This window comes from Salmo trutta, chromosome 32 (assembly GCF_901001165.1).
Source record: "Salmo trutta chromosome 32, fSalTru1.1, whole genome shotgun sequence".
Classification (NCBI taxonomy): Eukaryota; Metazoa; Chordata; class Actinopteri; order Salmoniformes; family Salmonidae; genus Salmo; species Salmo trutta.
The window spans coordinates 29,157,568-29,176,038 of record NC_042988.1 but is presented as its reverse complement, the minus strand read 5'-3'; the positions used below and the strand labels follow the sequence as shown (position 1 = coordinate 29,176,038).

The following is an 18,471-nucleotide window of genomic DNA, read 5'->3' as shown; positions in this document are numbered from 1 at the left end:
GCAGCTGTGAGGTCGACAGTAATCTGTTGATAATCTTATGCTGCCTATAAGATATTAAAAACAAACATTTGACCACAGATTTCAAGAAAACCCCCCATTTAATCCAACTGATGCCATTTTCAGATATCAGAATAGGCCTACAAGATATAAATATGACATGGATTACATATGATGGGGAAATAACGAAAAATAGTAACCCCTCTCTAGCTACAGTAATCCCCCTCAATTATCCTTCAAAACACATTAACAATTTGATATAAATTACAATATTTTGATATAGTCCCACTGTTGCATTCGACCCACCTGAACCCATGTCACATCCAGCTGTGACCCAGCTACATAGAGCTGAACATTAGGGTAGCCAGATGTTGAGGAGGTAGGAAAATGCAGTCATGCAAAATAACATAGGATACAGGAAATAATATGAAGCTTCCTGTTTGAAGAGATCCAGCTGGATGGAACTCAGATGATCTGTATGAAGTCAGTAACGCTGGGTTCATATCTACTATATGTATCTATGATTTGAAAATGAAAGGATTGATCCATCACTAATCTATAACAACCATCTGGTTTCCTTCCTGGGACAATAAGATAGGAGTGTGGATAGAGACAAAGGTGCTCAAAAAGGCCTGATACTCCAAGAAATAAGATCAATACTTTTCTTGATGATCCAACATGGTGGTTCTGTTGCTGTAAACACAAGGGTTTAATGTGCCACTGTTCTCATTATGGCTCTTTGAACATTTTCAGGCATACAGGGCTCAAGTGCTTCTCCCTTTCTTGAGAAATTGAATGCTGATGATGATTTTAAATTGTGAAAATTGTATTTTATCTAGAGGAAGGACAATAATCACTGTCTTATTATTATTTACAGCCACCTGTACAGTTTGTCAAGTCTTCAGATAAGTGAAGTATCATATTTACTGAATATTTCTCCCTGCGTGTTGAATATATCCTAGAATAACAAGGGAACGATATATTTTAAAGTGGAAAGTGGGAAAACTAGTGGAAACAATTTACAGCCTCTGGAAAACAAATATAATCATTCCATCCAGGTCCAGATGTTGGTAATAGTTATTTTCTCCATATTCACCCTTGGAAACAACTCTAAAGTATAACCATTTCATTTATGGACATCTCCCACCAGTGCGTCTAGCTAATACACATGGTATTGTCTACCATCTCATTCTACAGTAATATCATGTTAAGTTATAACTAATCTAGCCATCAAACCTCTGGTGAAAAATCAGCAATGACAGTTTGCTCTGCTAAAGCTACTCAGAGAACACCATGATGTTAGTGAACTTGGCCATCGTCTATATATTTGGAGTATCACTTTGACACACATATGGAGATCCTCATTGATGTCTGTGGGATTGTGGGATCTCATTCACGTAATGTATTTCCGTAGCTAGTGACCCCTCATAGGGAGGGAGGGCTTGTTTCATAGTGTTTGTGTATTCCAGCCAGAGAGATGATGTGAAGTGACAGAGGTGACAGGAGATTAAATGTGTGTGTGAAGGGACCCATGCCTCAGAGCCACTGTAAAGCTCTGTCTACACCCCGAGGCGCTCTTGACTCTGTCTCTCTCTCTTTGTGTGTGTGTGTGTGTGTGTGTGTGTTATTCCCCTCTAGGACAACTCTTGATACAGCTTGATATCTAGCCGCTACTGTCCTTGTGAAAAGGTCTCGTTATCAATGCTCTCTTGGACATCAGCAGGCCCATTCTTCAGCCGGTCAGGCTGACCTAGTCCAGAGAGCCTGAGTAGACCGACCTGCCTTGGAGGCCATTCACATTTCATTTCACGCTTCCCACCATGAAAAACATTAGTCATTCTTTCTGCTCTCCTCTCACAAATCCCCACACAATGTAGTGGAGAGGTTTCAAAGGTCAATAGAATACGTTAGGATCCTCCGTATTGTATCAGCAGAGCAGATACAGGTTACACACAGTGATTCACTGCACTGCATTGCTCTGCAATGTACATCCCCTTCACTACTGGAGATTGTCCCACTGTCAAGACGACTAGGCTGGTCCCAGATCTGTATGTGCTTTAGCCAACTCCTCTGATTATCATCGGCAGGGTTTTTCTGGATCAAAAAGGGGTTTAGGTGGTGGGCGTGGCATGGGGCGTGGCAGGGGCGCGGCAGAGTGCGTGGCAATGAGCGCGGTCGACCTTATGGCGCTGCTACATTATAGAGAACATTATAGAGAACATTTTAGAGAACATTATAGAGAATATTTTAGAGGCCCCTATCTTGGCGCTATAGATCCTTTTTAGCATTTTTAAGTCCATTTCCTGCAATTCTACACCTTCTGCCATGGAGCTGAGAGAAATTGTTGCCGTTTTAAAGCAAATTTCCTGCAATTTTATGCATTTTGCTATGGCTAATCCTGTGTTCTTTTGCTCAAACATAAAAACAAAATGAATACTGCTAAATTCATTGTTTTGGGAATTTTCAATTCTCCTTGAATGCCTACATTTTATTTTGATGATTGTTAGTTCTCAAAGATTATATTATTTAAATATATACGGGTCCATTATCTTTTCTACATAATTGATATCTGGTTTTAATCATTTAAGTTAATCACTTAAATCTTTTTTCCATCCTGAAAATGTTTTTCTGACACTGTTTGGACTTCAATGGATTACAATGGCAGAAAGATCCCTGATTGGTATGCCGTATATGTAGTCAGGGGACTGATCAAGGATCAGGCTTCTCATCTCATCATTGACATGGGGAAAGTCTTGGTAGCACTTTATTTGGATAGTCCCAAGGAGATGGTTTGTAGATGTTCAGTAGATGTTCAATAACTGTCAACATCATGTCAACTAACTATCCACTAACCCTAACCTTAACCCTTATTCTAAACCTAACCTTAACCTTAGTAAGTGTTTGCTTATCAACATAGAGCGTGTTGATAGTATGACCATCTGTAGACCATCTATATGGGTCTACCTAAATAAAGTGGGACCAAAGTCTCAATGTAGTAGTGATGTACATATCCTGTATTTGTGAAGAGAGGGATGGTTTCTCATCTCTGTCATGTTTGTATCCTGGTTATTGGTGTCTCTCCATTCAGCCCACCTCCCCAGTTGGATGTAGGAAGGTGACAGCCAGCAGCTCCAGTTGGATGAAGGGAGGTGACAGCCAGCAGCTCCAGTTGGATGAAGGGAGGTGACAGCCAGCAGCTCCAGTTGGATGTAGGGAGGTGACAGCCAGCAGCTCCAGTTGGATGAAGGGAGGTGACAGCCAGCAGCTCCAGTTGGATGTAGGAAGATGACAGCCAGCAGCTCCAGTTGGATGTAGGGAGGTGACAGCCAGCAGCTCCAGTTGGATGAAGGGAGGTGACAGCCAGCTGCTCCAGTTGGATGTAGGGAGGTGACAGCCAGCAGCTCCAGTTGGATGTAGGAAGGTGACAGCCAGCAGCTTCAGTTGGATGTAGGAAGGTGACAGCCAGCAGCTCCAGTTGGATGAAGGGAGGTGACAGCCAGCAGCTCCAGTTGGATGTAGGAAGGTGACAGCCAGCAGCTACAGTTGGATGTAGGAAGGTGACAGCCAGCAGCTCCAGTTGGATGTAGGGAGGTGACAGCCAGCAGCTCCAGTTGGCTGAAGGAAGGTGACAGCCAGCAGCTCCAGTTGGATGTAGGGAGGTGACAGACATCAGCTCCAGTTGGATGTAGGGAGGTGACAGCCAGCAGCTCCAGTTGGATGAAGGAAGGTGACAGCCAGCAGCTCCAGTTGGATGAAGGGAGGTGACAGCCAGCAGCTCCAGTTGGATGAAGGAAGGTGACAGCCAGCAGCTCCAGTTGGATGTAGGGAGGTGACAGCCAGCAGCTCCAGTTGGATGAAGGAAGGTGACAGCCTGCAGCTCCAGTTGGATGAAGGAAGGTGACAGCCAGCAGCTCCAGTTGGATGAAGGGAGGTGACAGCCAGCAGCTCCAGTTGGATGAAGGGAGGTGACAGCCAGCTGCTCCAGTTGGATGTAGGGAGGTGACAGCCAGCAGCTCCAGTTGGATGAAGGAAGGTGACAGCCAGCAGCTCCAGTTGGATGAAGGAAGGTGACAGCCAGCAGCTCCAGTTGGATGTAGGAAGGTGACAGCCAGCAGCTCCAGCCTATGACCCTTAATCTACTGACTGTCCCCATCCCTCCAAAGCTCATCTCCCCCATGTGTTTAAGCATGGAGAGGGCTTGCAGCAGCCGGTAATCCTCTCCATCCACACACACACACACACACACACACACACACACACACACACACACACACACACACACACAACTGCATGAATGCACACACACACACACACACAATTAACTGCTATCTCATCCTGGTCCATGGGAGTGGGAAACCGTGAGATACTGTACACACAGCTGGGGCTGAGCCCTCCACCACCAACCTACTTTGGCTGAGTACTATATACATGGTAACTTGCTCTGAATACTCCTAAACACTCACTATATATACAGTACACTCATAAAGCCACACACACACACACACACACACACAGGCAGGTCATGCAGAGGGTCCCTGTTCGTCATATGGCTGGCCCCGCTGGGTACTGACTATGAGGTGTTTTGCTGTGACAAACACAACCAACACTATATATATATATATATATATATATATATATATATATATATATAGTGGGAAGAGTATGACTACTACTACTGCAACACCACAGCAGCAGCAGACCCTGCTGATCCCTCTCCTCACAACTAAACAACACATTCATTTTACATGATGAGGCTGTATTTTACACCAGAGAAAAAGCAGTGTGTGCAGATCTACCATGGCACAGAACACAAGGAGAGAGAGAGAGACAGAGAGACAGAGAGAGAGAGAGAGAGAGAGAGACAGAGAGAGACAGAGAGAGAGACAGAGAGAGAGACAGAGAGAGAGACAGAGAGAGAGAGAGAGACAGAGAGAGACAGAGAGAGAGACAAAGAGAGAGAGAGAGACAAAGAGAGAGAGAGAGAGAGAGAGAGAGAGAGAGAGAGAGAGCGAGAGACAGACAGACAGAGAGAGCGAGAGACAGAGAGAGAGAGCGAGAGAGACAGACAGAGAGAGTGAGAGAGACAGAGAGAGAGCGAGAGACAGACAGAGAGTGCGAAACAGACAGAGCGAGAGACAGACAGAGCGAGAGACAGAGAGTGAGAGACAGAGAGCGAGAGACAGAGAGCGAGAGACAGAGAGCGAGAGACAGAGAGCGAGAGACAGACAGCGAGAGACAGAGAGCGAGAGACAGAGAGCGAGAGACAGAGAGCGAGAGACAGAGAGCGAGAGACAGAGAGCGAGAGACAGAGAGCGAGAGACAGAGAGAGCATGGTCTACTTTACTGACATGCTGGTCCAGAATAAGCATTACTGTACACATCCTCTTATGGAGAGGAGAGGAGAGGAGAGGAGAGGAGAGGAGAGGAGAGGAGAGGAGAGGAGAGGAGAGGAGAGGAGAGGAGAGGAGAGGAGGCACTGAGATGGACAGATTATGTAGTACAGCACTATACTGTTGATTCAGTGTCCTGCCATCACAAATGCACAAAGTACATTTCTTTCCAGTAAGCTGCAAGCTCAAAAACCAACAGTGCATATCAAACCTGATGTGAAGACAAGACAGTGGTCAAGAGGATAAAAGCATTTTCAAGAAGATACACTCCTCACTCCAGCCAACACCAATCTATCCCTAGAAAAGTAACACCATGGTCAAAAGGATAAAAGTACATGCTGGGGATAAATAGTCTCTGTTCTGGCCACCCCAAATGATCCATCCATTTGAAGGACCCATTTAGCCTGAGGAAAGCAGAGGTTATAAGATCCTGTGTGTTTGGAGACAGAGGGGAACTGGATGTCCTGGCATGCTGGCTGGCTGTAGTGACTGAGGGTGGATACACCTTTTTCCTGCATCTTCAGCAGCTTTTACAATCTATGATCCCTTACATAACTGTTCCAGCCGTGCCTTTTCCTCCGCTCCACTCTGGTCGGCCTTCTCTTCCCTTCCCTTCCCCAAAAGCCAACATGTAACACATGCAGGCACGAATGCACGCATAGACAGACGCACACAGGCACAGACAGAACCTTGAACTTGAGGGCCGACAAAGCCCAGGCTGGAGAGGGGGCTGTTCTTCCCGCAAATATTATTTTCAACATATGACCCAGGACTCCTGGGAGTACTCGCACGCTCTGAGAGAGAGGAGAAAAATAGAGCTCAATTTGCCTCACGCTTCCAAAATCCCCCTCCCACACACACACACACACACACACACACACACACACACACACACACACACACACACACACACACACACATACACACACACACACACACACACTGCCCCCCCACCCACACACCCCAAACCTCCGTATTGTAGGCCTGGTCTAGGTCTGTTTTTAATCTATTCAACCATTCTTCATGTGGAACCCTTTACTACGCAGCCCTGTATATCAGCCAGCCAGGGAGGGAACACGGACTGGAGAGGAATCATGGCTGTTATTGAGAACCTCTGCGTGCTCTCTCCAACACTAGGACCCTTCTGCTGGGACTCAACAGTTCACAGATTCCTGCCACGCACACCGCACTCACTTAGAAACATTTCTTAGACCCCTTTTTTAAGATTGAGAAAACAGTGCTGAGGTTCAGGAGGATTTCCCCAGTGTCTCCTAACACAACAGAACACAGAGCGCATTTACGCAGCTACATCTACCCTCCAAACCCTATCAAATCCATTGAGGGAGAAACTGATTCAACTTCCATGTGGGCCCATCTGTCAATAATCCCCAAACTCCAATTTAACTAACTCCAACTTAACTAACTCCAACTTAACTAACTCCAACTTAACTAACTCCAACTTAACTAACTCCAACTTAACTAACTCCAACTTAACTAACTCCAACTTACTGTAACTTAACTTCAACTCAGGCAGGGGGTATAGAGGAGTATGAAAGACATAACAGTAGCACGCGCTCCACCATTCAAAATGTGGACTTGACATCATTCAGTCTCTCTTAAAAAAGAGATCATATCTCAATAACATTAACCTGGGTGAATAAAGGTTAAATGCAATAGAAACATCTGCTTGTTTGGACCTATAGTAGGGTGTGTGTGATAGGAACAGTGTGTTTTAAGTTATAAGATGGTGACTTATTGACTTGAAACCTCTCTGGCCACACACACACACACACACACACTCACACACACACACACACACACACACACACACCCATCCACCGTACAGTATCAACTCCCCTCTCTGCTGTGTCTGTTTGTATGATCAGATATTGAGCCAGGCCAAACAAGGTCTCTGTTATACAGCCAGCAGGGCATCAGGGTGGTGACAACCACCCAGCAGTCACAACACAGAGCCCAGCCTGACAGAGGTGACTCACACTGGGCTGAATCACACAGGGAGGCCTGGGTGGAGAACCAGACAACCCACCAATCAATGTATAAGATATATATTTAGACTGATTTACAGTATATTTAGACTGGAAAGGAAATGGCTGTTAAACTCAGATAGAAGGAGAGAGAGGCTATAGGACGTAGTATTGACCAGTCTGGCTGACTGGTGGTGGCCCTTCAGGGTTAGATTGAGAAGTAACTGATTGGGGCAGCAGTGGGTGTTGACCATGCCCACAGTCAGCAGCCAGCAGACAGAGAGATGGAGAGACATGGAACACATAGGCACTATTACCAATAAAATGTTGTCTTCATATTATTTTTGGCTGCTACTTTTTCCTTTTAATCCAGTTGTGGTAGTCTAAATCCAGACTGGCCTGCTGGGATCCAATCTATTTCTGCAGAACTGCAGTAGTAAACTAGAGCTGGTCCCAGCTCTGCATGTGCTTTAGTGCCCTCACTATTGTTGTCATGCCATACATACACATTGAGAGCTTCCCACTGGGCAGAGGTCATTTTAACGTCTATACCACGTTGGTTCCTCGTCATTTCATTAAAATGACGTGGAAACAATGTTGATTTAACCAGTGTGTGTCCAGTGGGTTGGAACTATAAGGTTCTATCTGCAATGATTCTGAGATAATTGGCCTTAAAGTTCTGAATGCTCATTGGTTTGACTGGTGTCAGGAATTTTTATCTTAACAACGTGAATTGGAGTATTTACTGTACTATATAAGTAGAGAACATTGAACAGAAAAAGGCTACGTCAACAACTCAATTTTGACAAAAATGCTGAGAGAACCTTCTAGTCCCAAGCTCTTGACCCACTGATCAGGTCAGTGGAGCCCTGGGAGGGCCAGTCAGTTTGGCAGGCCGCTGTGCTGTGACATACTTTGAAGGACTCCAGTCCACCTGAATAAATGGTGGATCGGCACAATGTGAGCTCTTTGCTGCAACAGAGTAAAGGGACGTCTTCTTGCTGGACCAGCTAAGCGTGAGTTGCTCTAAATTGTGGAGAGCTCATATAGTCATTGAACCGTGACCCATCAACTTTTCAGCTGCACTTCTCTTAGCTACTTCACAGAGGGTGGGCCTTGGGTAAACACGGAGGTCCAGAGACGCCCCATCTATTCCAAAGACCAAACGTAAACAAACAACCTCCTTAACATTCTCTGTCTGAAGCCATTTTGCAGTCCACAGAAGCAAGCACACGAGAAGGTCTGGGACCGTTGCTTCCTCTACTTCTATCCTGAATGTGGGTTGGTCAGAGTAGAGGGCATAGCAGGCCTTCAGGTCAAATAAATAGTGTGGCTGAGTGTAGTAGGTGCTTAATGTCCAATTCTTCATTAGTGCAGATGAAGGACAGGAGACAAGGAGACAAGCAGAGGAAGCCATATCAGACTATTGAGATACACCTCCGAGGTGGTATGTGTCTCGCCTCGGCTAGCCAGGAGCGTGCATGGCATAACCTCGCGGCTGCACAGGCACACAAGCGTAGCCAATGAAAATGGTCGGTTTTCGCACTGAGTAAACAGAGCGGTTTGTGGCCAAACATACACACACAGACACACAGTCCGTCGGTAGACATGCTGTGAACGTAACTAAAGGGATAAAAACACTGATTCATTCCATATGGTCTCTCACTCTACCAGTCAGTGCTGTGCACACACACACACACACACACATACACTCACACACTCACTCACACACACCACAAACACACACACACACACACACAGACTCATAAGTGCCACAGTTGAGGCTAGTTGAAATGACACTGCTAATAAAAACACTGTTCATTTAATCTGTTGAAATGTTCTGTTCAGAATTGGTCATTAGAGTCTTCTGCTTCGTGTCAAATGAGTGGATTAAACAAAGCAGCAGTGAGGCACCAATCAGAGCAGGTGTCTGTGGAGAAGCATTGCATTGTGGAGTATCATGCATGTCAGACGGATTCAATCACCTTCGTTTCTGCTGCTGCCCAGAATTTTATAACGCCTGTGTGTGTGTGTGTGTGTGTGTGTGTGTGTGTGTGTGTGTGTGTGTGTGTGTGTGTGTGTGTGTGTGTGTGTGTGTGTGTGTGTGTGTGTGTGAATGAGGAGTGCTCTGCTCTCTCCTATAAGGCCTCACTGGTGGGGATGAACACTGGTGGAGAGGAGTACAGCACATCACTACTACCACCCACAGTTAGCTAATCATCACATCACTACTACCACCCACAGTTAGCTAATCATTACATCACTTCTACCACCCACAGTTAGCTAATCATCACATCACTACTACCACCCACAGTTAGCTAATCATCACATCACTACTACCACCCACAGTTAGCTAATCATTACATCACTTCTACCACCCACAGTTAGCTAATCATCACATCACTACTACCACCCACAGTTAGCTAATCACCACATCACTACTACCACCCACAGTTAGTTAATCACCACATCACTACTGCCACCCACAGTTAGCTAATCATCACGTCACTACTACCACCCACAGTTAGCTAATCATCACATCACTACTACCACCCACAGTTAGCTAATCATTACATCACTTCTACCACCCACAGTTAGCTAATCATCACATCACTACTACCACCCACAGTTAGCTAATCATCACATCACTACTACCACCCACAGTTAGCTAATCATTACATCACTTCTACCACCCACAGTTAGCTAATCATCACATCACTACTACCACCCACAGTTAGCTAATCACCACATCGCTACTACCACCCACAGTTAGTTAATCACCACATCACTACTGCCACCCACAGTTAGCTAATCATCACATCACTACTACCACCCACAGTTAGCTAATCATCACATCACTACTACCACCCACAGTTAGCTTATCACCACATCACTACTACCACCCACAGTTAGCTAATCATCACATCACTACTACCACCCACAGTTAGCTAATCACCACATCACTACTACCACCCACAGTTAGCTAATCATCACATCACTACTACCACCCACAGTTAGCTAATCACCACATCACTACTACCACCCACAGTTAGTTAATCACCACATCACTACTACCACCCACAGTTAGCTAATCATCACATCACTACTACCACCCACAGTTAGCTAATCATCACATCACTACTACCACCCACAGTTAGCTAATCATCACATCACTACTACCACCCACAGTTAGCTAATCACCACATCACTACTACCACCCACAGTTAGTTAATCATCACATCACTACTACCACCCACAGTTAGCTAATCATCACATCACTACTACCACCCACAGTTAGCTAATCACCACATCACTACTACCACCCACAGTTAGCTAATCATCACATCACTACTACCACCCACAGTTAGCTAATCACCACATCACTACTACCACCCACAGTTAGCTAATCACCACATCACTACTACCACCCACAGTTAGCTAATCACCACATCACTACTACCACCCACAGTTAGCTAATCACCACATCACTACTACCACCCACAGTTAGCTAATCATCACATCACTACTACCACCCACAGTTAGCTAATCATCACATCACTACTACCACCCACAGTTAGCTAATCACCACATCATTACTACCACCCACAGTTAGCTAATCATCACATCACTACTACCACCCACAGTTAGCTAATCATCACACAACAGATAGGAGTTTTATTGAATGGAAATCCAGTAAGAGACTGAAGAATTGATTAAGGAGGAATATGTACTCATCCCTGCACTGACCTGGCCTCCCTCCTTACCTCTCTGGCCTGTCTCCAACCTTCCCTCCTCTTCCTCCCTCCCTCCCTCTCTCGCTCTCTGACTCCCTCCCTCTCTCTGTCTACCACTTGATCTCTATTTGTTCTCTCTATTATCCTTTGGCCACTCTCTCATTCTCCTGCTCTCTCCATCCCTCTCTCTCTGGCAGCTCTCCATCTGGCCTCGCATGCTATGTGTGTGTGTGTGTGTTAATCACACTGGCCCAGCAGGACTCCTGTCGACCGCCCCACGCCCAGCGTGTCACAGACAGTATCCCACAGAGCAGAGCCAGGAACCGTCTCTCACCCACTCTGCCCTGCTCTGCTACCCAGCCTAATCAACTCCTCCCTGGGCTGTCTCTCCTCAGTGACCCTGGTAAGCTCTGGTTCTGTTCGGGCATACAGTGTATATACTGTAGATCTCGTGTGAGGAGATCACTGATGATTGGTGATGATGATGTCCTTCATGTGTCCTAAATCAAGCCAAGCGTGCTAGACAATAAGCCCGGTGGTCTATCTCTCTCTCTCTCTCTCTCTCATCAACTGTCTGCAGAACTGGCATATGTGGCGCTATGCGTATCCTTCCAGGACATATTAATACGTTATTCCAGATGAGTGGAAACGGCATGGCCTATATTACACACACACACACCCTCCAACACACACACATCCCCTCCAACACACACACACACACACATCCCCTCCAACACACACACATCCCCTCCAACACACACACACACATCCCCTCCAACACATACACACCCCCTCCAACACACACACATCCCCTCCAACACACACACACATCCCCTCCAACACACACACATACTTCCCCTCCAACACACATACACACACATCCCCTCCACCACTCACACACACACAGAGATCCCCTCCATCACACACACACACACACACACACACAGAGATCCCCTCCATCACACACACACACACACACACACACACACTGACACCTCTCTTATCATTCCAGACCACAATCTATCCATCCATGCATGCTCTCTCTGTTAGGGAAGACTGCCGTGAGGGAGAGGGGGAACAGAGATAGGATGGAATGGGGGGGGGGGGGGGTCGGTCTGCCTCTCTCGGCTGTCTAACTGTCAATTATCTCTGGTTGGCATCACAGGACCATACAATATGTCTGTCTGTCTGTGATGTCTGTCTATCATGTCTGTCTGTGGTGTGTGTGTGTCTGTCTGTGGTGTGTGTGTGTCTGTGCTGCTGCTGACGTCTCCCACCCACCACTGGAGGGGAAGCACTTTGATAGCAGCACAATGAGGGCTCTGTACCCTCTTCCCTCGCTCCACTCTGCCACAGTGAATAACATACATCACATAGCTCTGGACTAAACAGTAAAGGGGCCTAGCAAGAGCTGTAGATCAGTGTTTTCTCAAAAGGTGGGTCGGGACTGTAGTTGGGACTAGGGCCAGGACTTTTTCCTGGACTTTTCTGGCTCAAATAGAGAGATCCAAATGATGTGTAGCCTACAGAGCCGATTATGTCCACACACACGCACACGCACACACACACACACAAAGCATCTAGTCATGGAACTGAGCCAGAGAGAGCACTCTTCAATTGGTCATAACTTTATATATCACTGAGCAATGCTTGAATTAGCCTTCCCTACATATGGAACGACCTGTTGAGCTTGCCTGGAATGAGTGTGTAACTGACCTGGTGACTTAAAGTCTTAATAATAAGCCAAGGGAGTATGCGTTCTGCATTCAGCCTCGTGACAGTGATGTATTCATACAGGCATCATGCCTATCCGCTGGAGTGTGACAGTCCCGTTTGTTCTTATTTACGTAGAATATAGGTCAATCCATATCCCTCCATCCTGCATTAGCGCGCTACACATCCACTGTGTGATGACTGATGGTTCTGTGTCAGATGACTTCTCATGGAACCATGAAACATGCTCATAACTGGGTCGCTATACCATACACGAGTGAGGGTGAACATGTAAATTGTGTCTCAATGTAGAGGGATAAAGGTTCACATTCTAAATGCCTTCTATTTATTTTCGTATTCTTTCTTCTTTTCTTATTTTCTAACGTCATCCTTAAATCTATTGTAACATATAACATAGACAGATTATAGTGTTATTATTATTATGTGAAATACCACAATACCTCAATGTAAATACAGTGTTAACCTGATTGTTGTGATTAAACCGGCCTTGGGTCCTGCTGTAGCCTACCCAAAATGATCCTAGTGTACACATCAATACATCGACACATCGACACATGAAAGATAAACATGCGTGTGAATGGGATGTAACGTTACCTTGATTGTCTTCGTCCATGGCTGAAGGGGAAAATGCAAAGGTCCAAAAAACCAAGTAAGATCGCAGAAACTTGTTGTATGAATATGGGGTAAATTATTGAAATGCGCGTTTTAATTGGTTGGGTGCATTTGCAGACAGGTTGACCACAGAAGCCGCGTCTTGTTTTGGGGAATATTATTTTCTTGCCATCAATGCTGGAATCACGAGGCAATCCGCTTGGATATCCGTCATCAGTGTAGCCTATTTCAGATGGAACTGAATCGGCGACGTCTTTTTTCTAGAGTGATCTGTTGCATATTATCCGGCAGATCCACCTTCACTCCACTAGCATCGGGAGAGTAGGCTATCCCATCCGAGCTCCACGACTCCGCTTCTCCACTAGACAGACAGGCAGCTTTCACTGTACGTCATCATTATCTGTCCCGCCCTGTGGAGCAACGACTACAAACCTGCCCTCATGTGACTGTACTGTACACAGGCTGTACTGTATTGTAATCTGTGAGGGAATTATTCAATCAAGTCCCCAGATCAGTGATGAGGTAAAGCATGTATAATATAGGCCTACATATGAAATAATTTCTCAATGTTGCCCTCCTATGGTCACTGCATCTGGTTTCTTTCATTGACAAAGAAAATATGCTCATTGTGTGTGTGTGTGTGTGTGTGTGTCTGTGTGAGTGTGAACGAGCGCGTTTGTGTGTGTGTGTGTGTGTGTGTGTGTGTGTGTGTGTGTGTGTGTGTGTGTGTGTGTGTGTGTGTGTGTGTGTGTGTGTGTGTGTGCTGACAATGTTAGAAACTAGACTATTATATCATATTATCCTCTCCAATGTAGGCTACACTGCAGGACCTCTGCTTGGTCCAGTAATAAAAATACAGAACATAAGGATGCCTCTATGAGACAGGGAATGGTACTGGGTAGTGAATTGGTATCTGATTCCAAGCCCAGAACAAACACTCACACAAGCAGTGGGAACCAGCCAGTGTGTAGGCCAATAGCAGGGAAAAGGCACACACACACACACACACACACACACACACACACACACACACTGCGGCTGTGTTTCTACAATACACACGGTTTCAATTATCGCATTCCTGCCTCTTCAGAGAAAGAAGGGGGTCTCTCTTCCTGTACACATTACTCCAGGGGTCAAGAATGAACAGATGTTTTAATGTATTCATTCATTCTTTCATTTGTTTATTCATTGATGTGTCTTACAAAAATGTTCCAGAATTGAATGCTTCTTCTTATACAGAGAGACAATTGCGAAGACAAACCCCTATGTAGGCTATCTCTATAAACTGAAACGTATGGAGTGTGAAGCATCCAACAGTGAAGCTGATTTTCCTATGGTCTACATACTGTAGTTTATGTTTGAACAACATGTGAAACACAAAGGAATACATGCAATGGTGTGTGAATATTCCTCACATCACAGACTCCACCCTTCCACTTTGAGTGGTCCTAGAAGTCCTCTGCAGTCTAAACATTACATCAGCATGACACTACTGGGATATTATGACAACCAAAACCAGAACCAGAACTAGCTCAATCCAGAATGATCCAGTGTAGTCTGGTTGGGATGGAGTACTTGTTGGTTCACATGGTAAATGATAAACTCTAATACCTCTCTGTTTGCTGGTCCAGTAAGCCATCCTTAATTCAACTGATATATACGCTCTTTGAAAACAGGTGCTATCTACAACCTAAAAGGGTTCTTCAGCTGTCCCCATAGGAGAACCCTTTGAAGAACCGTTGTTGATTCCAGGTAGAACCTTTCTGGTTCCAAGTTGGACCGTTTTGGGTTCCTGGAACCAAATAGGGTTTTAGTTGGAACTAAAAAGGGTTATCCAATGGGAACAGCCGAGAACCCTTTTGGAAGAGTCTACACAACGTTTTGAGCAACATACTCTTTGTCACCTTTGACTTATTTCTGTGGTTGTTTGTTTTTCTCCAGCTCTTGTGTTAAGTTGACGTCCATCAACACTCTCTTTTCAACCTTTAACACCACAGCAACTGAAACTGGAGCCACTGGGCTTAGAACTACGGTATAAACAGGGCCCTGAAGTTCCACCTGGATAACCCCACAACTCCTGGCGGATACCAGGTAGACCTGAGGGGGTGGTGGGAATGTAAACCATGGTCCAGTGGATACACATCCAGACGTTGTTTGCTTTTTCTGCACTCAGGCCTTCTGCGTACCCTGTGATGATCAAGACATGTTTTAATAGGAACATAATGCTGGGGGATCATGTCACTTAGCTTGGAGAGAGGAGAAGAAAGAGGAGGGGTGGGTCCTGGGAGAGTTGGGAAACGTGTGTGTTCTTGTGTTTAGTAGGAGTTTAGGGGAATGATTTGGGAAAAAAGGGCACGCACAGGGAGATGGGGGACTTTTGGAAGGGGGGGTTCCCGACCAGGCTCTCAGTTTGGTGTGTGTGTGTGTGGGGGGGGGGGAGGGTCCTGTTTGGGGCCCAGATGTCCAATCCAGTCCAGGAAACTCTGCGTTTTCTTTGTTTTTCTCTCTTTCTCCATTTTCCACTGGGCGGACCAGTAGTTTTACGTAGGTGGCGGATTCAAGCAAAGTATTCAACAATTTTATTTATTTATTTATTTTATTTTACCTTTATTTAACCAGGTAGGCAAGTTGAGAACAAGTTCTCATTTACAATTGTGACCTGGCCAAGATAAAGCAAAGCAGTTCGACACATGTAACAACACAGAGTTACACATGGAGTAAAACAAACATACAGTCAATAATACAGTAGAAAAATAAGTCTAAATACAATGTGAGCAAATGATGTGAGATAAGGGAGGTAAAGGCAAAAAAAGGCCATGGTGGCAAAGTAAATACAATATAGCAAGTAAAACACTGGAATGGTAGATTTGTAGTGGAAGAAAGTGCAAAGTAGAAATATAAATAATGGGGTGCAAAGGAGCAAAATAAATAAATACAGTAGGGGAAGAGGTAGTTGTTTGGGCTAAATTATAGATGGGCTATGTACAGGTGCAGTGATCTGTGAGCTGCTCTGACAGCTGGTGCTTAACGCTAGTGAGGGAGATAAGTGTTTCCAGTTTCAGAGATTCTTGTAGTTCGTTCCAGTCATTGGCAGCAGAGAACTGGAAGGAGAGACAGCCAAAGGAGGAATTGGCTTTGGGGGTGACCAGAGATATATACCTGCTGGAGAGCGTGCTACAGGTGGGTGCTGCTATGGTGACCAGTGAGCTGAGATAAGGGGGGACTTTACCTAGAAGGGTCTTGTAGATGACCTGGAGCCAGTGGGTTTGGCGAGGAGTATGAAGCGAGGGCCAGCCAACGAGAGCGTACAGGTCGCAGTGGTGGGTAGTATATGGGGCTTTGGTGACAAAACAGATGGCACAGTGATAGACTGCATCCAGTTTATTGAGTAGGGTATTGGAGGCTATTTTGTAAATGACATCGCCGAAGTCGAGAATTGGTAGGATGGTCAGTTTTACGAGGGTATGTTTGGCAGCATGAGTGAAGGATGCTTTGTTGCGAAATAGGAAGCCAATTCTAGATTTAACTTTGGATTGGAGATTTTTGATGTGAGTCTGGAAGGAGAGCTTACAGTCTAACCAGACACCTAGGTATTTGTAGTTGTCCACATATTCTAAGTCAGAACCGTCCAGAGTAGTGATGCTGGACGGGCGGGCAGGTGCGGGCAGCGATCGGTTGAAGAGCATGCATTTAGTTTTACTTGTATTTAAGAGCAGTTGGAGGCCACGGAAGGAGAGTTCTATGGCGTTGAAGCTCGTCTGGAGGGTTGTTAACACAGTGTCCAAAGAAGGGCCAGAAGTATACAGAATGGTGTCGTCTGCGTAGAGGTGGATCAGAGACTCACCAGCAGCAAGAGGGACATCATTGATGTATACAGAGAAAAGAGTTGGCCCAAGAATTGAACCCTGTGGCACCCCCATAGAGACTACGAGAGGCCCGGACAACAGGCCATCAGGCCATTTGACACACTGAACTCTATCAGAGAAGTAGTTGGTGAACCAGGCGAGGCAATCATTTGAGAAACCAAGGCTATTGAGTCTGCCGATGAGGATGTGGTGATTGACAGAGTCGAAAGCCTTGGCCAGGTCAATGAATATGGCAGCACAGTATTGTTTCTTATCGATGGCGGTTACGATATCGTTTAGGACCTTGAGCGTGGCTGAGCAACAATGCACAGCACACAGGCATGATTTGAAAATGTTCTGTGCCACAGAAAATAGGCCATATGCATAATCTAAGTCAGTTTCTGTCATTGGTTAGCATGCTGTAGTTATTGAAGCAGAGCATGGTGAATTGGTTAGCATGCTGTTGTTATTGCAGCAGAGCATGGTGAATTGGTTAGCATGCTGTAGTTATTGAAGCAGAGCATGGTGAATTGGTTAGCATGCTGTTGTTATTGAAGCAGAGCATGGTGAATTGGTTAGCATGCTGTTGTTATTGAACCAGAGCATGGTGAATTGGTTAGCATGCTGTTGTTATTGAACCAGAGCATGGTGAATTGGTTAGCATGCTGTTGTTATTGAACTAGAGCATGGTGAATTGGTTAGCATGCTGTTGTTATTGAACCAGAGCATGGTGAATTGGTTAGCATGCTGTTGTTATTGAACCAGAGCATGGTGAATTGGTTAGCATGCTGTTGTTATTGAACCAGAGCATGGTGAATTGGTTAGCATGCTGTTGTTATTGAACTAGAGCATGGTGAATTGGTTAGCATGCTGTTGTTATTGAACCAGAGCATGGTGAATTGGTTAGCATGCTGTTGTTATTGAACCAGAGCATGGTGAATTGGTTAGCATGCTGTTGTTATTGAACCAGAGCATGGTGAATTGGTTAGCATGCTGTTGTTATTGAACCAGAGCATAGTGAATTGGTTAGCATGCTGTTGTTATTGAACCAGAGCATGGTGAATTGGTTAGCATGCTGTTGTTATTTAACCAGAGCATAGTGAATTGGTTAGCATGCTGTTGTTATTGAACCAGAGCATGGTGAATTGGTTAGCATGCTGTTGTTATTGAAGCA

At 45.4% G+C, this 18,471-nt stretch overlaps 1 protein-coding gene across 2 annotated transcripts in view; it reads right to left on the bottom strand.

The window, feature by feature from the left end:
• cyth3b (cytohesin 3b) overlaps positions 1-13,837 on the bottom strand; it is a 42,790-nt gene extending 28,953 nt beyond the window's left edge. The window contains exon 1 of one of the 2 annotated variants that reach the window (XM_029728669.1): positions 13,435-13,837. In XM_029728669.1, coding sequence (XP_029584529.1) covers positions 13,435-13,453 — 19 coding nt within the window. In that variant the 5' untranslated portion in view covers positions 13,454-13,837. Of the gene's footprint in view, positions 1-5,598; positions 6,267-13,434 lie in introns of those variants that run through there. The other variant, XM_029728670.1, reaches the window with a different exon arrangement.
• Positions 13,838-18,471: the final 4,634 nt, after the last annotated feature.